The sequence below is a fragment of the Ipomoea nil genome, unplaced genomic scaffold, assembly GCF_001879475.1.
Source record: "Ipomoea nil cultivar Tokyo-kokei standard unplaced genomic scaffold, Asagao_1.1 scaffold0429, whole genome shotgun sequence".
In the NCBI taxonomy this organism is placed as follows: domain Eukaryota; kingdom Viridiplantae; phylum Streptophyta; class Magnoliopsida; order Solanales; family Convolvulaceae; genus Ipomoea; species Ipomoea nil.
Window position 1 is genome coordinate 198,340 of NW_017616857.1, and position 27,897 is coordinate 226,236.

The following is a 27,897-nucleotide window of genomic DNA, read 5'->3' on the forward strand; positions in this document are numbered from 1 at the left end:
TCATACATCGCGGAGTCAATCTCAATGACTCTAATCAAATGGTGAATCAGTGTGGAGGGCTCAAAGTCAGCAAGTAACACTTGCCACAGACGTTATTGCAAAATCTCAAAAACCTTGAGACACTTTCTGTAGCATGTTGTTGCCAACTAGAAGTGGTAATAGGATGAGGTGTTGGGGATGAAGAAGAAAGTATAGAAAGTAGCAGTAATATAATATTATACGTCCCCAAGCTTAAAGACTTACAAGTTACAACTACTCAAGTTGCCAAAACTGGAAAGCATATGCAATGGTACAAACATGATTTGCCCTTCCATTGAAACGATAACCATTTCGGTTGTAAAAATGTAAAGAGGACGCCTTTGTTTTTCCCCATTAATGACGCTACTGGACAACTATACCTTCCTTCATCCTTTCAAGCAATCAGCTTAATAGAAAATCCGAAAGAATGGTGGGAATCGTTGAAGTGGCACAACCCAGGCCAAATGCAAAAGGCATCCTTCAATCTCACATCAAATGGTAATAATTTCTTATTTATCTATGCTATATAAAACAATATTTCACTAACAATTTAGTGCATTTGTCATCAATTTCTTCCAAATGATTATGCATCTATAAAATCAAATCAGTATAAAATGTTATACATACTAATATTAAATTTATCAATCCGCTATAATGTTCTTAAGGTAGAGTAACTCATTTAACCATAACTTCAACAATAACTGTACTATTTGTCTTGTTTTTATTTTCATTATATTTATTCTAAATTAGATGTTAAAAGTAAATAAATGACTGGGTCAAAAGAATATCAAAACTAAGAGATGCATGACAATGATTATTGTTATAAGATTTAAATAGTTCTATTTATATTATATGTTGGTGCCCATTTGCTATATGCATGTATCGGAGATTTCGAACCTGGCAATTCCTACGGTTAATGGATGGGGAGGTTGCTACAGAATGTGGATGCTACTGGGCATAGGCACCTAATTTGTCAAAAAGAAACAAAGAGTGCAAATAACTTTTCAAAAGTTGGTCTACTGACTACTGGCAATCGTTATGGTATGGACCGTGTCCAGCATATATTGTGGACACGGAAACGGTACCGTTAGTGGCACCGTTATCTTCCAGCATTTTTTTTTTTTTTTATTTCAGACCGCTTCGTTATAGGAGCATATGTTCATAATTTTATCACTATATGTTCATAATTGTAAGTTTATAATGTCAGGGCTCTGTGTTCATAATTCCATAACTGTACATTCATACTTCCATAACTGTACATTCATAATTCCATAACTGTACATTCATAATTCAATAATTGTAAATTCATAATTTTCGAAGCTCTATGTTCACAATTTTAGAGCTCTATGTTCATAATTTTATCACTATATGTTCATAATTGTAAGTTCATAATATCAGAGCTCTGTGTTCATAATTTCATAACTGTACATTCATACTTCCGTAACTGTACATTCATAATTCAATAACTGTAAATTCATAATTTTCGAAGCTCTATGTTCACAATTTTAAAGCTCTATCTTCATAATTTTATCACTATATGTTCATAATTGTAAGTTCATAATGTCATAACTCTGTGTTCATAATTTCATAATTCCATAATTGTACATTCATAATTCCACAAACGAATAACGTCAAGACAAAATCTATTTTTTTAACTGAAATGTTGTCGTTTTCCTTAAAAATGATGTCGTTTTGAATTCGTGTCCACAGCATAATTTGCGGACTACTTGGCAGTGGGCTGAGTCCTGAATTATTGCTCAAATTCAACTTTTACATTCTCGGTATTTCTTTTACTGACTAGCTTTATATTTTTAATTTAATTAATAAACAATTCTTTTTGAAAAGAATAAACAATTATTTTTTATATCTATTTTTATACTTCTTTTTTTGTTAATTAGTATAGACAATAATCACAATCATGGAGCAACTTTAAATCTTCAGGTCAGTTGTCCCACCCAAAAGAGGTGCCTACAATTCAGCGAGGGGATTAGTCAATGTGTTCGACGGTGGAATCCTGGGTATACCCAAAAAATAATCACAATCATTATTCTATGGACCATGATATACATTGTAAAACTAGCATTTTATACGCGCGATATGCAAAAATTCATGCCCAATATTAAAACATTGATAAATACAAATAATTAAAAATTATAATTTGAATTATATATACACAAATAATATATGTATTTTGTACACACACATATATAATTTATCATTCATAGAAATTTAATTAAAATATAATTAAGTATTAAATCAATATATAATGATTTTAATAAAATGATAATTAAAAAATAGGAAAAAGATATGATATATATAGGTTTATGGTAATAATGATGTGTTATTAATGTTAGAATTAAAAACCAACGGTGTTATAACGGTGTAAAGGTAGTTTTGTCTAATAACATTGCAATGTACAACATTTAAAGTAAAATGTACACATTTATTTGCATATAAATCAAGGATATAATCTTAATTGAGGCTTATTATGTTTTTAGATTAGATGAATCACTGATATAAAGATTATTTTTAGTATATTAAATGTTTATATTTAATAAATTGAATTTCCACTTTTTAATGCTTATTTTTGTCTATTGAAAATACATTATTTAGTATATTATTTAAAAATGAACTTTCAGTGTATTAAAAATAAATATTTAATATATTAAAAATGGATATTTATTCGTGATTCAATGTAATGTGAATCATGGTCCACTGTATAATTTGTTCGATAATGAATATCAAAACATTTTATAAAGAAAATTTACACGTATATCACTTAAATACAGGAATCCTAACATTCTTCCACACTCATTTAGGGTACGGAAAGTATTATGTAACACTATGTTTATTCTAATTGAATTTTTATTGTGTTCCTGAAGATGGTTTAGTTAGATCAAAACACTGCTGGAAATTATGAAATTTCCGACCACCTGAGAGTGATCTTAAATCAAGTCGAAAGCAAAAAGTGTTAGGAAATAGCAACAAAGGTTTTTTCGGATACCAAAAGTGGTCGGGACAAGACTTTCAACCAGAGTCGGATTTTAGGTTTTTATAGCCCGTTCTAGTAAATTATTGAGGTCCCACTAAAATCACAATTTTAAAAATCAATATTATGCAAGTTTCGAACCTTTGACCTCCAAGTTAAAATACAATAAATATATATTTCTACCATCTCTTCATAAAACTTTTTAAGTTTAATTTAAAACATTTTATTTTTATTTCTAAACTAGTTAGGTAAAAATTAAATATTAGGCCTCTAAAATTTGGGGGCCTTCTAAAATTGGGGGCCCTGTGCGGTAACCCAGCTTGCACAGCCTAAAATTCAGTCATACTTTCAACTTAATTTAAGATCACTTTTCAGGTGGTCGGAAATTCCATAATTTCTAGCAGTGAAATATTTATTTCTTTTGCCAAATATCTTCTTACATATTTACTTGAAGTTTCTTTACTCCTTCAATGTAATTTCTCATGGATTAGTGTTATTGGGTCTTACAGCTTTACAAGCCAATTTAGATATTTAGGCACCCACCAAGACAATTGTTATACTTTTTGTTGGTAGATCATGAGATGTCCTGAGTAGGTTCTAACTGTAGGAGATATCACTAAACTTAATAGTTATGGTGTGGAACCATGTTCATCATGTGCATGATGAACACGGGATAGATCCATAATTTCTAAGTTGTATATTCATAACATCTATACTGTAGATTCATAATTTCTATACCGTACTGTAGATCCATAATTTCTATAGCATAGAAATTAAAATTATAGATTTACAGCATAGAAATTATGGATCTACCCCTGTGTTCACTATGCGCATGGTGAACACGTTTCCATAGCATAATTTGCACATTAAACTCGTACCATACTCAGACTAATCCACATTCGCACCGAGCCGGCCCAATTAAATGGCAAAGTGCTGGCCAGATTGATTTTTTCATATAAGAAGGGATTCAATCGTTATACCCTGCACCACGGCGCGCGTAGCGCTATGCGCCCCGCGCCTCCTAAAACGACGTCGTTTTGATAAGTTATTTAGGGAGTTGACCCGATTATGTGTATTTGTTTATAAATTATGTGTATTTGTTTATACAATTATGTGTATTTGTTTATAAAATTATGTACATTTTTTATACAATCATGTACATCTTTTTTATACAATTATGTACATCCGAAACAGGAAATTTATGTGTATTATGTTAAGATTTGATGTTTATTATGTTAAAAGTTTATGTATATTATGTATTATGTTAGATTATATGTATTACCTTTTTTTAAAAAAATATGTGTATTTTGTTATACAATTATGTACATTCATGTATACAATTATGTGTATTCTAGTATAAAATTATGTACATTTTTTAACATGAGATTTTTTTTAACAGAAATTTAACCGCCAACACAGGGTAGCGAAATTTAAAATAAAAAAAAAAAAAAAAAAAAAAAAAATCTGAAACGACGTCGTTTTGCATCAGGGCGCACAATGCCATGCGCGCCCTGGTGCAGGATATAAATTGCCGAAAGGATTTGAACTCCTTATTTCTTTAAGGGATGTAAATACACAGCCACTCACGCAAACCAAACTGGTTAGGCAATTGTTATACTTAATTATGCATCAAGTAGGACAGCTGCTATGATTAATTAATTTTCCAAAAGTTGGTCCACTAGTCTCAATTAACTGCTTTATATATTCAAAAGATATTACTTTCACTTTCTAATGTCGGAAGTATATATACACTTGTTACATAATTTGTATTTTTAATTAATTATAATAGGCTTCTGGCTTCTTCATTACTGGTATGCTAACGCTAAGTGAACTCCAGTTCCTAAACACAAATTATAGCTGTTGCGCTGCAGGCTGGTACGTATGCATCTATTTTCTTGAATAAATAGATGAATTTTTATATTTACAAACAACATGTTATTGTAATTAGTATGATATGCATGAAGTTATACAAGTCTTAATTTTCCTCTGCAACATGTTATTGTAATTAGTAAGATAATTTCAATCAAATTTCGTTAATTGAACCTGCAGATACATAAAATGAAACAGATATAGTATCTTTTTAGCAGTTAGTTTAGACTTTAAGCACCGAAAGCTCAAGAAAATAACTATATTTAATTTCCCATTGGTCTCTTTCTTTTTTCTTTTTCTTTTTTTAAATATATTAATTCATTTTCCATTTCCTTAGCCATTGCTGCGGCAGCTTGCGTAGCTTCTGGTTTTGTAGAATTTCTGACTCTGAACAAAGCGGTGGTACTGGTTTTGATGATATGGAAGAAAATATTAACGGTGGAGCATCATATTTTTTAATGGTCGAGAGCAATTGATAAATATAATCTTATAAAAAATTATTAACAAAATTTTTAATTATATAATATCAAGTACTAAATGTAGCGCATTATAAACAATTAAAGGATTAAGTTTATTTAAATCAAGTGACAGAGTTAAATTTCTAAAAATAAAATAGTTGAGGGGTCAAAAATATCGTTTTTCATATTTTAAAATTTAATGTTATATATTTCAATTCATTTTGAAATCTTATATATTTCATTTTTAGTTCTTGTTTTTATCATTTGTACTTACACGTAACTATATAGTCAAACTTGCAAATTTCATCCTCTTTAACTATTTCATTGGTCTCTTGTTTTTTTTTTTTTTTTTTTTTTTTTTTTTTTTTTTTTTTTATTTTATTTTTAATATTAATTCTTTTTGCATTTCCTTGATGTTTAGCTGGCAGTTCCCTTAAAGTTCCTTCACTCCTTCCTTGAAAATTTTCAGAGTGACTGAGTTTTGTAGCATAAGTTTCAAATTGGTTGCTGAAAAGCTACAATAGATCACCTGGACTTTTACATCTACGTTCCAGTTTTTGAAGAACATCAACCACAAAGGTATGCAAATTCTATACATAGAGAAATTTTTATCAATTATTAAAACTATTTGCAATTATTAGAACACTAGTTTTTTACGCGCATTGCGCGATTGGGATAATGCCCAATGTTTTTTTTTAATAAGCATTTTAAAGTATATCAAGGCGGGATTATATTAGAATTGTTCATGCATAAATAATTGAATGTTGAATTTGCGTATTTAAATAGGTAATTCTAAGTTTAAAAATGCAAGATAATATAGTCAAGATTGTTTATAATTGTCAGCAAAATAATTGTATAAGTATGGTTGAAACCAAATACGGGACATAAGGGAGAGCAAATAAAAATTAGGGCATAAAATTTTAAATATATACTAATATTGAAGGCCTAATTGTTGATTGTCAAACAAGGACATTGCGAGGTAGTTTTCCACTTCAATTTGTTGTGTAATTTGAATACTCTTTTTGTAAATAAATTCCCCAAGTAGTTAATATGATTGACTTAATTATATTTTATTATTTTTTTTATTTTTAAAACAATTATTATTATTATTATTATTATTATTATTATTATTATTATTATTATTATTATTATTATTATTATTATTAAATATATGTATACCCTTAGGTCATTTTGCATGTTAATCTAAAAAGTTAATTTTTTTCAAATATCTTTTTATCAACCGTTGATATAATTTGCTGGTCAAATCAGCTAATATAATCTGCTAACGCTAACCGCTAACTACTGATTGTCAAACAAGGACATTATGAGATAGTTCTCACTTCAACTTGTTGTGTGATTTGAATACTCTCTTTGTCAACAAATTCCTCAAGTAGTTAATATGATTGGCTTTATTAATTATATTTTTCTTAATTTTTTCATGGTATTAATAAAATACTTGGTAAATAAATATATAACATTATTTTGTATTATAACTTTGATATTTAATTAAAAAAAATAGTGCACAAAAAAGATAATAGACAATGTAGTGAATATAATCAATTGATGAATTTGAATGTAAAGAATTTTTATATTGGAGAAAAATAAAGACAATATAATATAATAAAATTATTTCTCTTAATTAATTTATTGATAATGAATAATTTTTTTTTAATAAAGACATTGTAGGGACAATGTAGCGAATATAATCAATTGATGAATTTGAATGTAAAGAATTTTTATTTTGGAGAAAAATAAAGACAATATAACTAATGAAATTATTTCTCTTATTTAATTTATTTATAATGAATAATTTTTTTGAATAAAAATATTGTAGATACATAATTCTAAATTAAAGATCGAAATGCATATGTATTATTTTTTGTTGTAACTACTAAATTATTATTTTTAATTTAATAAAAGTAAAATAGAGTACTAAATATGCCAACTTTGATTGGGATGGGGTTCGAACTTCGAACTTAAGACCTTTTTTATTGAAATCAGTGAATAAGTTAACGGTGAACTAACAGAAATTAACGGAAAAGATAATATTTAACGGAAAAGTTAACGGATAATCATATTCATTAAGGATAAATTAGTAAATCTTAAAAAAAAATTAAAATCTGATCAATCTGAACCATTCATTTGATTAACAAACTTGACCGCCATTTTTTATACCCATTATAGGCCTAACTCTCTTAGGCTCTTATTAGTATAGTAGATAGTAGATAGTAGATTTTAACATAATGCAATTAAATCAAAACATGTTACTCCTATTACTGCTGACGTGTCTACCATTTTATTAAAAAAAAATTAAAACTTATTTTAATAATTTTAGATAAAATTAAAAAAAAAATACTTTCATCTCCCGGCAGGAGATGAAGTTCATTCTTCGTCTACGGCCTAGAGACGAAGAGAAGGCCTTGTCTCCCGTGGAGGCGTGGAGGCGAAGAAAACGCCTTTGCCTCCAAATGTGTTTTTGTTTTTTATTTTATAAAAACTTTTTTATTCAAATTTATTAATATAAATTAAAATAATATTTTTAATAAATTGACAGACAGCCAATCAGAGAAACATGTCAATTTTGATTTTCAGTTGAGTTACCATGATTTACATCCTCCCAAATGCTCTGTCGGGTCGGAGTGTGGGGGGCCCTTAAGGTTGAGGTTCAGCCTTTTGGAAGAATGTCAATTTTGGTTTAATTGTATATTTTTAGAATATTCAGAACCTTAGTTGCATTTTTTTAGTTGTATGACCCAATTAGATTTTCACTATAGTTACACGGCCTATTTGAGCATTATTCATTCTTTTTTATTTAGCAATAAAAAGTTTTGCAATTTTGCAAAAAAATTATCGAGAAATTACGGTGACATGCAATTTTGAACGGTTACCGAATTTCCTCAAAACATGTATGTTTTGTCATTTAACATTTCTTAATTTCCTACTAATTTACTAATGACCTTGTGGTGGCATGAAGTGACTCTCCGAAATAGGAATTCATGGATGAACAGATATTACATTGTAACAGAGTTAGTAGTTCTCTAAAAAAAAAAAATTGGCTGTGAAAATGGCAATGACAATTTTGTTTGAGCACTATTAACTCTGTTACATTATAGTATTAGCCCTACTATCGACTCTGTTACAATATAGTATATGTCCATACATATTTTTTCAATTTATTAAAGTAACCACAAGTTCTTTGACAACAATTTAATTTTACTAAAATATATAAAATTTTCTGCAGTTTTACAACAGAAATAGCATGCATTAGCTCTCGTAGATTGGAAGATCGAAAGAGATAATTCCAAAAAAGTTTAATTGCATTAAAATTAGAGTGCTTTTCTCATTGTTAAATATACTCATATTTTGACTTTTTTTTTTAAGACAATATGGCGGAGCTGTTTGTCAGTGCAGCCTTGAATTCATATAGCAAATTTAAGGATTTTGATAAAAATATGAATGCTCTGAAAAGACAAGTAACTCAACTATCTTGCCAAGCAGAAGACATAGAAACAAGGTTGATGAAATTGGAACCAGGAGGGAAAAAGAAGAGGAAATTGGAAGTCAAGGGTTGGCTTAAACAAGTAGAAGAGGTGAAAAACGAGTTGAAGCATTCAATGAAAGAATAACAAATGGGGGATTAGTAGAGAAAGTAAATTCTTTAGAGGATGTCCAATCCATGAGAGAAGCAGTTCAAGAACTCAGAGATGATGGCAGAAATATTGGGGAACTTACAGTTGATGTGGATGAAAGCCCCATAATACCTTCACTAGTTGTCTCTGAGTTATCTGGAAAAACATCAAATGATAATTTAGAGATATTATATGGATGGTTAGAGGATGATAAAGTCTTGAGCATTGATGTGTATGGGATGGGAGGTGTCGGGAAGACAACTTTGGTGAAGCATATTCATAATCGAATCATCCAAAAAATGTCTCATGTTAAAGTTTACTGGGTTACAGTTTCTCAAGATTTTTGCATCAAAAAGTTGCAAGATGACATTGCCAAAATTGCAGGGCTTCAATTTCTTAACGAGAATGAAGAGCATAGAGCTGCCATTTTACACCAACACTTAGTGGGAAATAAAACTGTGCTCATATTGGATGATATGTGGAAGTGCATTTGCTTGGAGAAATTGGGTAACCCTCATAGGATTGAAGGATGCAAGTTCATTATAACTTCTCGCTCATTAGAAGTGTGTCGCCAGATTGAGTGCCAAGAATTGTTCAAAGTCAAAACTCTTAATGAAATCGAAGCTTGGGATTTGTTCAAATCGAATTTATTACTTCATGGCCATACTATGCTCACGGATGCTATTGAAAAACATGCGAAAGAATTGGCCAAAAAGTGTGGGGGCTTACCATTGGCACCCAACACTATAGCCGCAAACATGCGAGGGGTGAATGATGATCACATATGGAGGAATGCCATTAATAATTTCCAAAATGACTCGCTTCAATTAGAAGGCTTGGAAAATAATGTGTTTGAAATACTCAAATTTAGCTAAACAGATTGAATGATCAAAGGTTGAAAGAGTGTTTCCTTTATTGTTGTTTGTATCCTGAAGATCATTATATTCGCAAGGATGAAGTAATAATGAAGTTGATTGCAGAAGGGTTATGTGAAGATAGAGACGAGGGTCATTCAATATTCAATAAACTAGTAGACGTTTTCTTATTGGAAATGGGAGAATGGTATGTTAAGATGCATGATTTAATGAGAGAAATGGCTTTAAAGATCTCGAAGTTCATGGTTAAATCTGAGCTCATTGAAATTCCAGAGGAGAAACATTGGATTGCTGAATTGGAGAGAGTATCTTTTATGAGAAATAAAATAAAAGAAATTCCAGATGGATTTTCTCCGAGATGCCATAGCCTTTCCACCTTGATTTTGGAAGATACCCTGCAGCTTCAAAGAATCCCATAATCTTTCTTGTCGTACATGACGACACAGGTTCGAGTCCTTGATTTAAGTTATAACAGGCAGCTTAAGTGTCTTCCCAATTCAATCTCAGATTTGGAGAATCTTTGTGGATTATTTCTTGGATATTGTCAAAGCATTAGTTGTTTGCCAGCATTGGAGAAGCTGAGCGCATTGAGGGTGTTAGATATTAGTGGTTGTTCAAAGATTAGTTGTTTGGCAGCAATTAAGAAGCTGAGGGCATTGAGGGTGTTAAATATTGAAGATTGTAAGGGAATTAGGAAATTGCCTCAAGACATGGAATGTTTAGCCAGTCTCCAATATCTATATACGATGCACACAAGCATATTGGAGATTCCAAAAGTCGTAATATCCAAACTAAGAAATCTTAGATGCCTCCAATTAGAGGAATGCGGGAGCTTGCAAAGTGAAGAAGTGAATTGGTTGCCACATCTTCAAGAATTTACAAACTGCTATGATGAATTGCACAGCTTCAACACATTGGTTAAAAAACTTGAGCAACTGGAATGCTACCACATATGTGTAGGTGGGAGGAATTACCGAGAGTTGGACACTAAAAGCAAGACTGTGTATTTGGAGGGAATCGGTTTTAAAGGGGAAAGAGGTCAAGAAATTAAAGCTTTGCTTCCTGCAAACATTTGTTGTTTACACATTAACAGATGTGAAGCGTTGAATGGGTCCATAGCAGACTATTTCCAATCAGTAATGAGTAATTTGAGAAAACTAGAAGTACATGATTGCAAGGAAGTAGAGTGGATTTCGAACAGCAAACAAATAACAGAAAATGCAGCATTTAAGAGTCTTGAGGTGTTGGATCTCAGTTTGCTGCCAAAATTAATAAGTGTGTGTAAAGGAGAAGATGTAATTCTTCCAGATTATTACACCTTCTCATGCCTTAAACATGTGCATATCTTTGAATGTAAAAGTATGAAGAAGTTGTTGCCACTGGCGTTATTGCAAAATCTCAAAAGCCTTGAGACACTTTATGTGGCACGCTGCTACCAACTTGAAGTGGTAATAGGAGAAGTTGAGGGGGATGAAGAAGGTATAGGTAGTAGTAGTAATAGCCCACTCTTGTCATCCTCAAATATATTATACCTCCCCAACCTTAAATCCTTACAACTTGACAACCTGCCAGCATTGAAAAGCATATGCAATGGTAGAGGAATGATTTGCCCTTCCATTGAAAAAATACTCATTTGGCGTTGTACAAATATAAAGAGGATGCCTTCGTTTCTTCCCATTAATGAGGCTATTGGACAACCATACCTTCCTTCTTCCTTTCGAGGGATCTACTTATTTCCAAATAAGAAAGAATGGTGGGAATCATTGGAGTGGCACAACCCAAATGCAAAAGACATCCTTCAATCTCACATTCATTGGTAATTTATTATATATTTGCCTCTAATCTAGCTATAAAATAATATTTCAAAAAATATTTAGTTCATTTGTCACATTTAACATTTAAAAAAAAAAAAGAAGAAGATAAAGTGACTCATTCAATCATTTCGCAGAATGGTTGATATATTCGAAGGATTATTAATTATACTTTGTAACAATATTTTTTTTTTTTTTTGTGCATGTATAAAAATTCATCACAAATTTAAGGAAAAATTTTTAAGTATAGGGATTAAATGAAATAAAATACTATAGTACACGAACCTGACAAGTACTTTAATTTGACCCTCTATTTTATGTCATATTTGTTAATGTTACCCTATATTTGTTTTTCATCGAGTTTTCTAACCATTAATGAATCTAATTCATTCTTGGGAAATAATTTGAACTCTAAATGTGGTGCTTAAGCTACTCAATCCCTTCCACTTGCATTGAGTCTATAACTTTAATTTTAGGGTATGTTTAGTTCACACAAGGGAATCAGATCGGGATCAAAATTGGAATCAAATACTTGGTAATGGTAATGAATTTTGGTAAAAGTGTTTTGTATGTTTGATAGTAGGCTGGAATTGAAATAATTATCAATATTGATGTTTCGTTTCGTTTCATTGTGTATGACCTTATAATGGGAATAAATATTTTTAAAATACAAAAATAAAAAATCAAGGCAATTGATCATAATATAATGACATTCAAAGCATCAATATGAAAAAAAAAAATTAAAACAAAAATCTAAATGTACTAATCTAAACTTAAAAATTAGATTACCAAAGGGATGGAATGATACTTTTTTTAAATTAGGGAATGGAACTTTTAATTGTAGGGTAATCAAAACCCATAATTGTATATTTTAAAAAGTTGTCAACCAAACATCGTGAGATCAGACCCCAAAATACTTTTCTACAAAACTCCTATTTTATCAAATCTCAAAATAAAATTATTTGTGTAATTATACTTCTACAATAACTTTGACAAATGGTGTGTGAAATAAAATATTTTTAAACTCTTTATTTCAAATGATTCAACCCAAATACTTGTATATTTAATTATGGCTTTCAAAACCCTTTTTAAAAAAATATTTGTTATTTAAAAACTTGACCCAAAAGTAGTCTATCTGAAACGAACATGTAAATCTGATAGCCAAGTTTTTTTTATCCAAACTTGATTTCAAAATGAATCTAGCCTATTTCTATATTTATTATGTTATATTCTTACTTGAGTTTGACCCAACTTTTGACCCAAAATTATAGGAACAAGTTGCCTTAATAGGAGGTGAAGGAAGTGGACAACATTGAAGGAAGATGAGGGATTCATGCTAATAGGCTAGCAAGCTTGAGGTATAACCTATGGATGTCTAAAACCTAGTATTTTTATACAAAAATCTGTGATATGGGTTGCGTGTACATATAACATATACTCTTGTTTGATGCGTGAAAATGGTGTTATGTGTGGTGTTTTATGTCTATATTGTTGTGGAAGTGAAATGTCTTGATGTTATAATGTGGTTGTTGGGTGTTTTGGAAGAGATTTGTGGTATGGAAATGAAGTTTGTTCTCATAGATGTGTTGCAAGTGGATTCTGGGAGGCTACTGCCTCGAACAGGATTACGGACGTGCGGGAATAACTGCGGAACTAGAGGCCGGTTCCGCCGGCTAGCCCCGTGCGTGCGCAAATTATGTCCTGGACCCAGATTCACAATGCATTGTGGACACGAGTTCAAAACGACGTCGTTTTCAAAGAAAACGCGTCATTCCAGTTAAAACAAAAGAATTTGATTATGTCTCGTCGTTAACGGCGTTATTTGTTTGTGCCATTATGAATGTACAGTTATAGGATTATGAATGTACAATTATGGAATTATGAATGTACAGTTATTGAATTATGAAGGTAAGTTATAAAATTATGAACACAGAGCTCTAACATTATGAACTTACAATTACGAACATATAGTGATAAAATTATGAACATAGAGCTCTAAAATTGTGAACATGGAGCTTCGAAAATTATGAATTTACAGTTATTGAATTATGAATGTACAATTACGGAATTATGAATGTACAGTTATGGAATTATGAACACAGAGCTCTGACATTATGAACTTACAATATGAACATATAGTGATAAAATTATGAACATAGAGCTCTAAAATTGTGAACATAGAGTTTCGAAAATTATGAATTTACAGTTATTGAATTATGAATGTACAGTTACGAAATTATGAATGTACAGTTATGCAATAATGAATATACAGTTATGCAATAATGAATATACAGTTATGCAATTATGAACACAGAGCTCTGACATTATGAACTTACAATTATGAACATATAGTGATAAAATTATGAACATATACTCCTATAACAAAGTGATCTGAATTTTTTTTTTTTTTTATAAAAAAAAAAAAAAAAAGTGGAAGAGAACGATGCCACTAACGGTACCGTTACCATGTCCACCATGCATGCTGGACACGGGTCCATAGCATAACGATTGCCATGCGTGCTGGCAGGCCAGGGATGGCGGGCCTCCAAGCCCTACGACTTTTGTTCTATTGCAATGCATTTAAACATGATAAAAATAATAGGGATAAAGTACAAATAAGTTACTGAACTATTTGAGAAATATCAATTAAGTCATTGAACTTAAATAACCCCAAATAAGGCATTGAACTCGGAAATAAAGAGCAAACAAGCCATTGAACCCAAAAATAAAGAGCAATTAACATTGTTAACAGGTTTGCTTCAGGTTTTTGTTGTCTGAATTGTGAAATGTTTATTTTATTTACGTTTATTAATAATAATATTATCCGTTTGCATAGGATGGTCAACAGGGCTGGTTCGATCTGAGTATGTCTACTTAATTTCTAACCTTTTAATTGCCAAACAAAGTTTTAGTTACAAATGATATTTTTAAAGTTGAATGAGTATGCATGGCTTATTAAGCAGTTAGAAGGAAACTTTGAAGGTAGGTATATTTAAGAAAAACAATTATTATCAAATGCCTTGTGATCGAGTGACATATGTATGGCCTTACAAGTGAGAAGTCTTAGGTTTGAATCTTAGAGTCAATAGCATTTAAAAAAGAAAAATTTTAAAATAAACATACATTGAAAAATTCAACAAGTTTTACGCTACATTTTATTTTAAACCGCGATTGTTGATTAATTTTTTAAAAATTAAAATCCAAAAAATAGTAGCAAGCCAAGCATTAAGCATTTTGTGCTCATATGGCATGTAGTGACTCTCCCATATGGGAGGTCATGAGATCGTTCTCAGTAGAGGTAGTGTTGATTCTTTGTGCTTTAATAAGTTGAGAAAGTATAGATGAGCATATACTATAATGTAATAGATTTAGTAACAATTTTAAATCACAACTAAATTTTGTTGAATGTCGTTTTTATTTCACGACATAATTTCCTGCGATTATGAAAAATGGTCGCAAAATCACCCGCGACACATGATTAGATGACGCTTATTAAATAGCTACAAAACACTATGGCGATGGTTCAAAACTATTGATTAAGGAAATAAAAACCTCCACTAAATGGCATATTTATTATAATGCTCCATGCCCTATGATTGGGAAAATCACAAACACTAGTAGGGTATGTAACACTTTGATAACATTTGTAGATGTTGTTGGGTAATAAGGTAGAAAATTTCAAAAATAATATCCCTATGAAAAGATTATTATTATATGGGAAAAAGCAGAAAATTGGGAAGGAAAAGGTGGATGATTTGGATAGTGGTTAGCACGAGTTGAACAAATCGTTCTTTTCCTTAAAACTTTATTTGCTACCTCCCACAAGTGCTAGGAGCGTTGTAGCCTAGCACTAGTACAGATTTGACAAAAAATATTAGACCATTAGCATCTGTTGTTTAAAAAATAGATACTAAAACACACGGTGGCATAAGTGGAATTTTTTAAATAACTTATCCAAACTGTTGTACTCCGTAACAAATAAATAGATGCTAATGGTGGATTTTAAAAAAGACGGGCACATTTAGAACCTGTTTTTAGAACGACGGACGCCAAAATAAGTGCCCAATTTTTTATTTTTTATTTTTTATATAAGTTATAAAGTCTAATTAAAAACAAACCCTAGCTAGATTTTTCGACTCCTTCCAATCTGTTCTCTACCACGAAGCTCTCTCTAAACCTTCGCAAACATCCACAAATCTAGCCGGCGACCTAGCGTAATAGCGACCACAAAGCTCTCTGTAGTTGACGAACTGAGTAGCGGAGAGCATAGACTGCGTTGAGCGGCGAGCAACATCCGTCAACGACGGCTACGAGCAAGAAATCGAAGGCGAGCAGTGGTGAGGCAACGACATTTTCCTTAAGTACCATTTTTTTTTTCCAGATTTCTTTGTGGTACACAGGAAATTCTTTGAATATACTTGGTTTAGAGGTGGTCAAACTACTGTGAAAGGAGGACCTTATTATGCTCTAATTTATGGATTCAGTATTTCTTTGCCTTTTGTATTCTCAATCATGTGAATCTAGGATGTAGTACGACAGCTACGGCAGGAGGGTTTCAAGGTTTTTTTTTTTTTTTTTTTCACTAATTTTTTCCTGCAATTTTTTAAGGTTTTGTCCTTTCACTGTTGCTTAAATTCGAGTTTTTGGCCTTTTAGATTTCTGGGTTTATGTGATTCTTGAAGATGTGTTATTTTTTTTCTTGATTGTATAGTTTGATTTTATACTCTCAGCAGATTCGTTTTACTGTGTGACTTTCCCATATATATATATATATATATATATATATATATATATATATATATATATATATATATATAGTGGGCATAATATATCACTATTCAGGTTCTCAACTTTTGCTACTTTCATAAATCAATTTTGATCACCCTTTTTGTTTTATTTTGTTTTTCTATTATTATTATTATTATTTTTTTGGTATTTATGTGCCACCAGTTTGACTACCATGAAACTAGGATATGTTTTTGTGTAGTTAAGCACCCACCTGAAATTTGTTTTTCAGGTTGTAGCTAAAATGTGCTCAAAAGTACCCCTTATTAGTAATGTAGTCATGAAAGCCACTGAATATGGTATATATGTTGCCTGCATTCCTTCACGATTTATAATGTCATTCTTGTTTACATTTGTGTGTATGGCAGTATGGGTATATAAATATTTTAATTGCGATATACACAGTCAAGAATGCATATGGAGTACAATGGAATTAAGTCAGAATAGTTAAGTATGAACTGATTTGAATTGATGGGACTTTCCTCTGCTGCAGTGCCGCCATTAGAGGTTGGTAAGCTTTTATTTTCCTGCATTTTGTTCGTTTGAATCATTAATTATTCATTCTACATCTGATCCTTCTTATCCCAAGGATTACATGGTCTTATGTAAATATTGAAGCATTATAGAATTGTGGGACAACTTACAGTACATGGGGAATCAGAGTACTATGTTCGTCATTAGCTGACTCATACTCAAATTCAGTAAATTTGCACAGTTGTCCTAAGGAAGTGGTCATTTAGTATCCTTTTAAGTGAGTCACTGTTTCAATTACCAATCTTTGTTCATATATGATGTTGTTCTGCTACAAATAGGGCTGTTAACGAACCGAATATAAACGAATGGAGGTTGTTCGTGTTCGTTTGTTAAGGAATTTGGAGTGTTCGTGTTCGTGTTCGTTTGTTAAGGTTTTTGAAAATCCTGTTCGTGTTCGTTTGTTAAGCGTTCGTTAGTGTTCGTTAACGTTCGCGAACATGTTCACGAACGTGTTCGTTAACATTAATGAACATGTTCGCGAACGTGTTTGTTAACGTTCGTGAACACGTTCACAAACGTGTTCGACAAACACGTTCACAAACATGTTCATTAACAAGCACGTTCACGAACATGTTCATTTATGTTCATGAATACTTAATAAACAAACACCTGCACATGTTCATGATCACAATTCGTTCGTGAACAATAAATAATATATGTTCACGAACAATAATCAAACAAACAACACAACTACAAAACTAATATAATAAAATATAATATATGTTTGTGAACATGTTCGCGAACATTATTAAACGAACACAAACGAGCTTGTTCACGAACATTATTAAACGAACATAAACGAGCTTGTTCACGAACATTAGTAAACGAACACAAACGAGCTTGTTCACGATCTCTTAGCAAACGAGCTTACAACTGTTCAAGCTCTGTTCGTTTATTAACCGAGCTCTAAATTTTGTTTGTTAATGTTTATTTACCTTAACAAACGAATATAAACGAACGCTTACCGAACACGAACACGAGTAGTTTGCCGAAAGCTTTGTTCGCTAACACCCCTAGCTACAAAATTGAAGGACCTAACTATTTTTTTAACAATCTTATTTATTTTATTATTCTGTCTAATTTTTTGTTCATATATCTTATTTTTGTATTGTCTCAAATGTGTCTAATGTTGCTTTGTATTTCCAGCTGGCTTAGACTTGGGACCAGCCCTTAGTGAAATTTGTGCTGCAAATAGGTCAGATGAGAAGCAGGTAACAACTAGCATATTTTATAGAGTAGTTGGTACCACATTTTGTCCAAATCATCTAGATTGGTTTGGGACAATTCAAGAATTGCTGACTGATCTATATTTTCAAAGTTCTTACAAGCACATCCTGCTGATTATTCAACTGCAAAATTACAGGTTAGAGTAGTTGTTTTGTAATTTAACTCAAATGACTGAAACAGCTTCAATCAGCTGATCCTATTTACTAATATTTGAGAACTTATCAGGAAAAAAATTGATAACATTTCTTTGCATATCCATAGGAACTACGTTGCTGACCACAAGTTTACATCACCACTTACCCCTCCACCGCCACCGGAGTGGTCAGTTTCTAGCTCTATGTTTATGTTTGAACTTGTAATAGCATATTTTGTTGCTGGTAATACTGTAATAGCATATGTGTTTGGTGTTGGGTGTAAAATTTATACATACTCTAGATGTGGGTTTGAAGATGAACTGTTGTTGTGGTTATTATATCTATTTATCTATTGGTTCTTATTTGAATGAAATGATTGAAAAAAAAAAAAAAATGAACGGGCTAGGCTTATATGGTAACTTTGTGGGAATGTTGAAAACCAACTATGCATTTTTCAAAACGAACTGGGATAATTAAGTACTGATAATTTAGTCTAGAGTCTAGACTACTCTGATTTGTCAACAAGCATGCTGAATAAGCTAAGGAACTTATGAATTTTTTATATCAGTGTTGTTGCAGGAGTTACTAATGGTGGTACTCTCAAAAGGTTAGTGTTGGTTCCATTTTTTGGATTCTTTATTTTATTCCATGTATATATTTTGCTTGACTTTTTTTTCTTTTCTCTGATTAGGCACACAATATTTGCAACAGTCTTACAAAGTGAGTGAATCTTTTCATTTTAAATGGATAAACAAGAAGTGGGGAGAGGGCTTCTATGTTAACTTGATAACCACTGCTGGCAATATATGGGCTATAGTCATGTCTCATGGTGCTGTAATTTTAGATCAGGTTTAAGTTAATCCATAATGTTTTCATAGTGAAGAGTGTGGATTGTGTTGTAGTTTATACTCCCCGTATTATATATATTATATTATGGATGTGTTGATGGATTATATTGTGAATTTTGTTGTAGGATTGAATAAATTATTGGTGGATGATTGAATCACTAGTACAAAACTGCACATTTGTTACTGTTGTAAAGGGCTTTTTGCCACTGTGCTACAACAGTAACGAATACTATAGTTACTAAAAGTAATGGACTTTTCGTCACTGTTGTGGAACAGTAGCGAAAAGTTGAGTCATCTGCTACTGTTCTTCACTTGAACGGTGGCAGATTATTATTATTATTATTTTATTATTCACTTTCCGCTACTGTTCTTGTTGAAGAACAATAGCGGATTAATTTTATATTTTTAAAAAAATTCACTTTTCGCCACTCTTCTTCAAAAGAAGAACAGTGGCAGATTCATTTTAATTTTTTTTTTAAAATAAAAATTAAAAAAAAAAAAAACAAAAACAAAAACAGTATTTGTTTTTCACATTGCAATTCTCATACAAACATTATAAAATTACAATACTTCAAGCTAAAAAACAATCAATGAATTACAAATTTACAGTTCCAAATTAAAAATAATTGAAAGTTAAGACCTGGCTAAAAAACAATCAATGAATTTAGATGAATGGCTAAAAAACAATCAATGAACTAGTGTGCCAAAACTAAGACCTGGCTATAGTTGGATCGTATAGGCTCCAATTCAGTAGTGGGAGGAGCTCATTCAATTTCTGCCAAGGTTGAGCAACCAAGATGAATGGCTGCCCATCTTAGAAATGTTCAAAGATCCATCTTACCGGTACTTTCAATTGGATTTATATAAGCTGAACTGCAAAACAAGGATGTATAAAACTATAAATTAATTCCAAGTCCAGTTACAATTTTGCAAGCAACAAAGATTTATTACTGTAAATTCTTTTCTTTTTTTTCTTTCATTCTTTTTTTTTAGGCAAGTATAACAGTAAATTTATTAAAATTCAAAATTACCTAGGTTAATCAAGATCCAATATCATATTAGATAATAAACTTAGATGTTTAACACATGAATTCTTAAATACATAGTAAAAATTGTGAACCTTGAGCTAAAAGATCTCTATTCACAATAGAATTGATAATTTCTTGCTAAGTTTAAGCTTCTAGCTAGCTAAGCTAATATATGTCTTGTTAGTTGTTACCTTCAGTTCTTCAAAAGCTCTAGGAATTGCTTCAAACCCTTTCCATCTATACCTATTCTTTGCCTTCCTTGAAAGAACCTGAACAATCGAGATCAAGCAAAAAGAAGAAGACACCCTCAGTAATCCAAGTAATTAAATTGGATCCAAAGATGAAGTTAATGCCAAATTAGAATATCTTACACAACACTTTCAAGAACATTCACAATGTCATAGATCCTCCTCCTTCCAACCCCTAAACCACAACCAAAACTACCTCAAGTTCAGCACATACACTTTCCAAACATTAAAAAAAAAAATTAAAAAAACTGTTTAAAATAAACCATATGCAATAAAAAAATTTAAAAAATTAGATCAGTACCTAGTTGCCTTGCTTCATCATCAAGCCCAGTAGTTTCTATGCCTTCATGGTTATACAAGCTCAAAAACCTGCATAAACACACAACAATAAGCACAAACTTGGCTTACATCAACAAATATAGACATAGAATTTAACATTTTTGCATGAAACACTTAAACTTTTGGATCCAAACAAATTACTTAGCTGAAGATATAGGCATTTTCATGTGCATAAGCGAGAAGCAGAGAGAGAAACCTGCAGAGAAATCATTTTCATGTACATACCATGAGAGATATGAACAAGAATGGAAAAGAAGTGTACCAACAGTGAAAAACCTTCTTCTGATATGATATTTCCCACTGCTATAGTTACTGGATTCCCATTTACCTTTTACATGTAAAGGCGCTTAAAAATTAGGTCCCACTGCTAAAGATTGACTATTTTATATTATATGGATGAAGACAGTCCAGATCAGCAAAAAAATTCCTCCTATAAATTGCATGAGGCAAACTTTGGTGAAGTCATAAAATGTAAAAGACACTGCAGAAGGGTTATTTAAGAGGTGAGAACGGTGGAAGAAAAAATCAGCCACTTTAATAAACACAATTGATAAGAGATTGGCTCTATAACATTCGACTACTGTGTCTACAACTTTACATCACAGCTATATCAAGAATTGACTGACCTCAAGTAAATAATTTTGGAAGGGAAACAGTAAGTTACACTGTAATGCTTGTGTGAACCCATATGGTTGTCCTACAAGGTCACCAAGATTCAATCCATCCATTATCTGTTTGCACCAACAACTCGTATGAATCAATTTGATAAAAAAAGGAACAAAAAGAAGAAATATATAACATTTCATTTGATTATATACTTGGTTGCTTCTACGCCCCACTAGTACGAAAAAACACGTTTGCTTAGAAATATCTTGTATTTCTACTTTGTCAGAAAAAGAGATTACAATTATCCAGCATGAATGTTCAATTGTAAAGGCAATTCTTCAGTTTAATGCCTTGGAAAGTTTCCACAATTGTAAGGGCACAAAGAGAGTAAGCCCTTCTTCGGTATCGTTGGCTTGGTTTTGGAAAGTTTCCACAACTTTGGTGGTCTCAATGTAGTTAAGGAAAGTGTGGAAAGGTCCAGCAACAGATAGCAAATCTGTTAGGTTCACAAAGTCTGGGGCCGGGGCTGGCGCCGGAGACAGAGAAATGTTTTTTTGGGCATTCGCTGCCGGCATCGAGCAAGAAAAGATCAGCAGACTAGCAACCACAAACACAAAAGTGTAATCCATCTTACAGGTATGATAATGTGCTTCTCTCTCTCTCTCCCTGGAATAAACATTAGAGACTAGAGTCCCTGCATTTGCAAGATCCTAATTAAATGAAATCACAAACATCTTAGGCAACATATAGATCCAAAGACAGTTCAACTAGAATCATTCTACTTCTGCTAAAGTTGCATTAACTAGAAGTCTAGAAATCTAGAATCATCCTACTACTGATAAAGTCACATTCTTTAGCCCCCAGATATATGTAGATCTCAGCATTTGGACATTAATTCCATCCAAAAGAAGGATAATAATAAGCCACTAATGAAAAAGATCAGGCACCCTTTAACAGATAAGCATTCATGATTCAGTTCAGTAAGAAAGAATATTAAAAGAATTACTAAAACCCAGCATCTCAAGAAGAATGTCACTTTTCGTGAACAAGGAAAGTACATACAGACATGCTGGGAAGTGGGATTTGGGATATCAGATTAGTACTGTATTTCCTTTTTAAAGTTGTAATCTTTAGCCCACTGAAGCTGTAGATCTCAGCATTCTGACGTAAGTCCAAGAAAAGGACACAAACAGAAACATAACAGATTCAGGTACCCTTTTAGATGCAAGCACAAGAAAACCAGAATTCAGAGCTACACTACAAACACACACACACAATGTAGATAGATTATAGATATAACAGTTAATTCAACATAACAGAAGCAGATCAGGGGTCCCAAATCTACACAAACAAAACTAGAAGATTTGAAATGAAAAGAGGGTGGTCTATAACTAGAGAGAGAGAGAGAGAGAGAGAGAGAGAGCTAACCTGGGGAGAACTGAGCTGAGTTGAGCAACTCAGAGAGAGAGAGAGAGGAGAGGGGCTTGGAGGTGGAAGACAAAGGCTGAGGGAACTAGGGGAGACAGAGAAGGAGCGGCGAGGAACGTGAAAGGCAGTAACTCCGGGAAGAAGCGAACGAGCGATAATTCTTGGGAGAGGTCTCGGCGCAGCGTCGGCCGACAGATCTGAGAGAGGGAGAGTCAGCGGCTGTGGCGGTGGTTGCGTCACAGTGGATCGGTGGAGCTAGATCTGATCTGGTGAGAGTGAGAGAGAAGGGATAGTGAGAGAGAAGTGATCTGGTCTGGTCTGGTGAGAGTGAGAGAAGTGAGCTAGATCTGGCAGGTCTGGCGTGATTTTTTTTAATATAAACTTTTCGCCACCGTTTCAACTAAGAACGGTGGCGAAAAATAAAAGCCTTTTCTAAACAGCAACCGTTTTATCTTATAACAGTGGCGGATTGTTGATTAATTATTTACAAAATTGCCACCACAAATTTTTAATTAAGAATACACCACCGTTCTTATAACAACAGTAGCTAAATGTTAGTCTTCTATGTCCATTTTTGTACTAGTGAATTTGATTATATTCAATATGGGTGAAATTTAGTGCAGCAGGTAGAAAATAATTATTAAAAAAATTAACTTTTTATAAATCAAGACAATAGGCGTCTGTTTGACGCCTATTGTTTTTATTTTTTTTATTAAATCACGATAATAGGCGCCTGTTCTTTTGGAGGAACAGACGCCTATAGTCCACAAAAGGCGTCGGTGGACAACAGACGCCTAAAGTCTTGACTATTAGCGTCTTGTTCATAAACACCTGTTGTAAAAGAGACGCCTAGACGTGAATAACCAGTTTTGTACTAGTGTAGGTTTCCCAGGATTAAACGTGCTACGATTCAGTGTTTGAGCACCCAAACAAAGAATCCGGCGAACAAAGCAAAGTAGAACACAATTGGCTAAAGAAAAGAGTAGGAGCAGAGTTTTGGGAGCTGAAAACGTAGTGGAATTCCATGAATTTCTTGTTGTACGTTTTGGTGTTGAGGGAGTTGAATAACCTTCAATATAGCATTTTAAAGTTTTGGAATTAATAGAAAATTAATTCTGTAACGGTTGAGTTTAATGCCTAAACGGTCACTACTTCGTCCTGACCAGATAACGAATCTGGATGCAAAAACGGTCGAACCCGCGCTGGCTCGCTGTTCGGTTTCGACCTCAAGGCCGAACGGCCTTGGCCGAAACTTAACAGCGCAAGGCCTGCCAATTTCCGGATGACATTTATTAGTGAAGTTGTTATTATTTAGAGTTAATTCCACAAATGGTCCTTCGACTATATTGATTTTTCAAAATTAGTCCTCGACTTTTAATTTGGACACTTTATGTCCCTTGACTTTCAATTTCTTTCCAATTGAGGTCATTTCGTCAAATTACGGTAAATTGGACTTTAAATGAAAGGGTAAAGTAATCATTTTATTTGCCTAATGATTAATTCTTCGTATTTCTCCCTTGTATGCGCGACTTCGGACATCAGATTCACTTAATTGCTTAATCCCTAAATCCACTCGAAGAACAAAATTCCATTGTTATTATTATTATAATTGTTATAGCTTTATGTGAATAAGTTAGCCTCCTGTGGCTAGGCTAGTATTTAGGAGATTATTATGCTTTCCTATCTATCTTGTACTCTGTAACTCAATCTCTGAAACAGATTTGATTTTTCCATCTCTCATCTAGTATCAGTTAAGCCGTAGGTTAGATCCCTATTTTTCCCCCCACCACCTAGCTATGTCGACAAATTCCTCGGAAAGAACAGTGACCACCACCGCGCCACCGTCGGCCACCACCCCAAACTCCCTATCAACAGCCCACCATTTTATCTCCATCAAGCTAACACCCAAAAATTTTCTACTCTGGCGTACTCAGCTCGTCCCTTCCATACGAGGCCAAGGTCTACATGGTTTCGTTGATGGCACTACTCCTTGCCCTCCATCAACCATTGACAGCACCACACCCACCTGCGACTCTGCATCCGGCGGCAACACCGCTGTACGGATCGTGAATTCGGCGTTTACAACCTGGGTTTAACAGGATCAATCGATCCTCTCTTTGTTGATATCCTCATTGACCGATGATGTGATGTATCTCGCGGTTGGTCGGGATACATCTCGTGAAGTATGGCAATCCATCATCACGACGCTTGGATCCTCTACACGTGCCCGCTGCCTTAATCTTCTCGGGCAATTCCAAACACTCCGGCAAGGTCCCAACTCTCCGGCAGAATACCTCCGGCGCGCGCAGCTGCTGATTGATGACCTCTCACTGGCTGGTCACACAGTCTCTCTGGAAGAACAGAATCTTTTCATCATCCGGGGACTCCGGCCGGAATACAGACAGATGGCGGTGTCTCTCACGGCCTCGGGAAATCCGGTCTCCATTACACAGTTATCTGATTTTTTGCTGAGTCAGGAGTTCATCCTTGCGAATGATTTTCCGGCGGCCCTTCCCGATGTCACTCCTGCCGCAATGTTCGCTGGTCACGGCCGGAACCACAGTGCAGAGGCTGGAAGCGGTGGCAGTGGCGGTCGTCAGGCCTAGGGCCGTGGCCGTGGCGGCCAGAATGGCCAGAACCGAGGCGGCCGTGGTGGACGTGGCGGCCCTCCACGCTGTCAGATATGCCATGCGAACAGGCATACAACCGTGTACTGTTACAAACAGTACACTACCCAATCGCATCTCGCCATTCCCGGAGACTAGCACGCAGCCGGCACGGTGACGAGCTGGTTCCCGAACACCGACGCTTCCGCCCACGCCACGCCGTACGCCACCATGCTGGCTCAGTTGGATGAATATACCGGGAACGATGTCCTTCGAGTTGGTAATGGCACAAGTTTGGCAATTTCTAGTGTTGGTTCATCATCTATACATTCCGTGTCTAAAAAGTTACAATTGTCAAATGTATTGCATGTGCTCGATTTATCTGTGCCATTATTATCAGTTCAACGTTTCACTTCTGACAACAACGTTTTTTTTGAATTTCATGAGAGTTGTTTTGTTGTGAAGGACTCAATAACCAAGGCAATCCTTCTTAGAGAGCCTGCGTCCGGGGGTCTATACACACTTCCGGTGTCTCGGTCACAGTTTGTGTTCCTCAGTTCCCGTACTACTCCAGTGATGTGGCACCGTCGGTTGGGCCACCCTCACAGTCACGTTCAAAATAAAGTCCTACAAAATTGCCTGGTGGATCATAATAAATCAAAGAAGACGGGAACATGCATTGCGCATCACCTTGGCAAATCCACCCGGTTTCCTTTAGATAGAGTTTATTTGACTAGCAAAACTGTATTAGACTTAATTTATACTGATATATGGGGTCCGACCCCAGTAGTTTCTGCTAGTGGTTTCAGATATTTCTTGTTGTTTGTAGATGATTTCTCCCGTTTCACCTGGTTTTATCCCTTACGGGTGAAATCAGATATTTATAAAATATTTGAGTCTTTTCGTGTCATGGTAGAACGCCAATTTGAGCGTTCTATCAAATCCATCCAATCCGATCTGGGGGTCGAATACCGTAAATTACACAATGTTTTCCAAACTCTAGGTATAAATCACCGCCAATCTTGCGCATACACGCACGAGCAGAACGGTGGAGTCGAGCGCCGAAATCAACACATTGTTGAAACCGGGCTAACTCTAATGGTTGAAAGCTCGGTCCCACACCAATACTGGGACTATGCGTTTGAAACGGCAACATGCCTGATCAATTACTTACCCTCCTCGGCCTTACAATTTGAAAGTCCCTATTTCCGTCTCTACAAAGTGTCACCTCCATACACGTTTCTTCGAGTTTTTGGATGCCGGTGCTACCCCTATCTACGGCCATACAATCGCCACAAGATAGAGTACCGCTCGGCTCCTTGTGTTTTCTTAGGTTACCCACCGTCCTATAGGACCTATAGATGTTTGGACTTAACAACTGGAAAAACCTATATCTGTCGTCATGTCCGATTTGACGAATCAGTTTTTCCCTTTGCTACAGATACAGCACAAACGAGCACAGCACAATCATCCGAACCAAAGCCTTGGGCGGTTGGTCCGATAATTCCACATATTTTACCCCTAAATGTGGCAAGCGCCGCAAGCGAGCCCGTTGCACCCAGGTTGCCAGAGCCCGTACCTATGGTTCAAGACCCCGCTCCTTTGGCAATTGAGGGTCCAGCCCCGAGGCAGACCCGAAAACCCCGTGCTCAACCACAGGACCGTGATCATGTCATGCGCCTCCGGCACATGACACGTGGCACAGATGAGCAATTTCATGCATTAACAGCATCTACTGATCCTACTTGCTACTCTCAGGCTGTAGGGCATCCATAGTGGCGTGATGCAATGGATCTGGAGTTTAATGCCCTTATTCATAATGACACTTGACGCCTCATCCCAGTTGAACCACACATGAATGTCGTTGGCTGCAAATGGGTGTTTCGCACCAAGCGCAATGCTGATGGTTCGGTAGAGCGCTACAAAGCCCGGCTGGTTGCCAAAGGGTTCAATCAGGTAGCGGGCGAAAACTTCTTTGACACCTTCAGTCCTATTGTCAAACCGACCATGGTTCGCTTGTTGTTTTCCCTTGTTGTATCAAACAAGTGGACTCTGCGTTAGCTGGATGTCCATAACGCCTTTCTTAATGGGCACCTTGCTGAAATAGTTTATATGAAGCAGCCTCCCGGCTACGAAGATTCTGTGCATCCTGATTATGTGTGTCATCTGCAACGCTCCTTGTATGGTCTTAAGCAAGCCCCGCGGGCTTGGTTTAAACGGCTGCATGACTATCTGTTGTCAGTGGTTTTCTCACCTTCTAAGACAGATGTGTCACTCTTTCACTACTCTGACGGCTCCAAACGGGTATTTCTATTGGTCTATGTTGATGACATCATCATGATGGGGAATGATGATGCGTTGGTTGACTCTTTTCTCCACCGGCTATTGGAGACTTTCAAAATCCGTGATCTTGGGGCTCCCGGGTTTTTCTTAGGCATCGAGACACTCAGCACAGACATCGGCAT

At 34.3% G+C, this 27,897-nt stretch overlaps 2 protein-coding genes, 1 long non-coding RNA gene and 1 pseudogene across 7 annotated transcripts; 3 read left to right on the plus strand and 1 right to left on the minus strand.

The window, feature by feature from the left end:
* Positions 1 to 4,798: 4,798 nt before the first annotated feature.
* On the plus strand, positions 4,799 to 11,557 carry LOC109172811 (annotated as a pseudogene).
* LOC109172810 (disease resistance protein At4g27190-like) lies at positions 10,262 to 27,897 on the plus strand. 3 transcript variants are annotated; one of them, XM_019322039.1, is made up of 3 exons: positions 10,262 to 11,660; positions 12,049 to 12,066; positions 27,888 to 27,897. In XM_019322039.1, exon 1 carries the CDS (start codon positions 10,273 to 10,275, stop codon positions 11,656 to 11,658), a length of 1,386 nt encoding a protein of 461 aa, XP_019177584.1. In that variant the 5' UTR covers positions 10,262 to 10,272; the 3' UTR covers positions 11,659 to 11,660; positions 12,049 to 12,066; positions 27,888 to 27,897. The 3 variants fall into 3 exon arrangements, with proteins under 3 accessions (XP_019177584.1, XP_019177585.1, XP_019177583.1); XM_019322040.1 differs by lacking the exons at positions 12,049 to 12,066; positions 27,888 to 27,897 and adding an exon at positions 14,948 to 14,959 and having other exon boundaries at positions 10,262 to 11,654; XM_019322038.1 differs by lacking the exons at positions 12,049 to 12,066; positions 27,888 to 27,897 and adding an exon at positions 12,921 to 13,003 and having other exon boundaries at positions 10,262 to 11,654.
* On the plus strand, positions 15,719 to 19,282 carry LOC109172814. 3 transcript variants are annotated; one of them, XM_019322043.1, is made up of 6 exons: positions 15,719 to 15,986; positions 16,803 to 16,945; positions 18,115 to 18,331; positions 18,457 to 18,516; positions 18,898 to 18,936; positions 19,021 to 19,282. In XM_019322043.1, exons 2-6 carry the CDS (start codon positions 16,906 to 16,908, stop codon positions 19,055 to 19,057), a joined length of 393 nt encoding a protein of 130 aa, XP_019177588.1. In that variant the 5' UTR covers positions 15,719 to 15,986; positions 16,803 to 16,905; the 3' UTR covers positions 19,058 to 19,282. The 3 variants fall into 3 exon arrangements, with proteins under 3 accessions (XP_019177588.1, XP_019177591.1, XP_019177589.1); XM_019322046.1 differs by having other exon boundaries at positions 18,909 to 18,936; XM_019322044.1 differs by having other exon boundaries at positions 16,840 to 16,945.
* Positions 21,822 to 22,921, minus strand: LOC109172816. Its single transcript, XR_002052788.1, has 2 exons — positions 22,827 to 22,921; positions 21,822 to 22,092 (listed from the first exon to the last, which is right to left on the minus strand). It is a non-coding gene; the product is annotated as an uncharacterized LOC109172816 (long non-coding RNA).

Bases quoted from the DNA above. Each gene is read 5' to 3' on its own strand.
- LOC109172810 (XM_019322038.1), top strand. From the start codon at position 10,273: ATGACGACACAGGTTCGAGTCCTTGATTTAAGTTATAACAGGCAGCTT.
- LOC109172814 (XM_019322043.1), top strand. From the start codon at position 16,906: ATGGGACTTTCCTCTGCTGCAGTGCCGCCATTAGAGGTTG. The intron at 16,946-18,114 runs GTAAGCTTTTAT...TTGTATTTCCAG, and splicing joins AGTGCCGCCATTAGAGGTTG to CTGGCTTAGACTTGGGACCA. The intron at 18,937-19,020 runs GTTAGTGTTGGT...TTCTCTGATTAG, and splicing joins AATGGTGGTACTCTCAAAAG to GCACACAATATTTGCAACAG.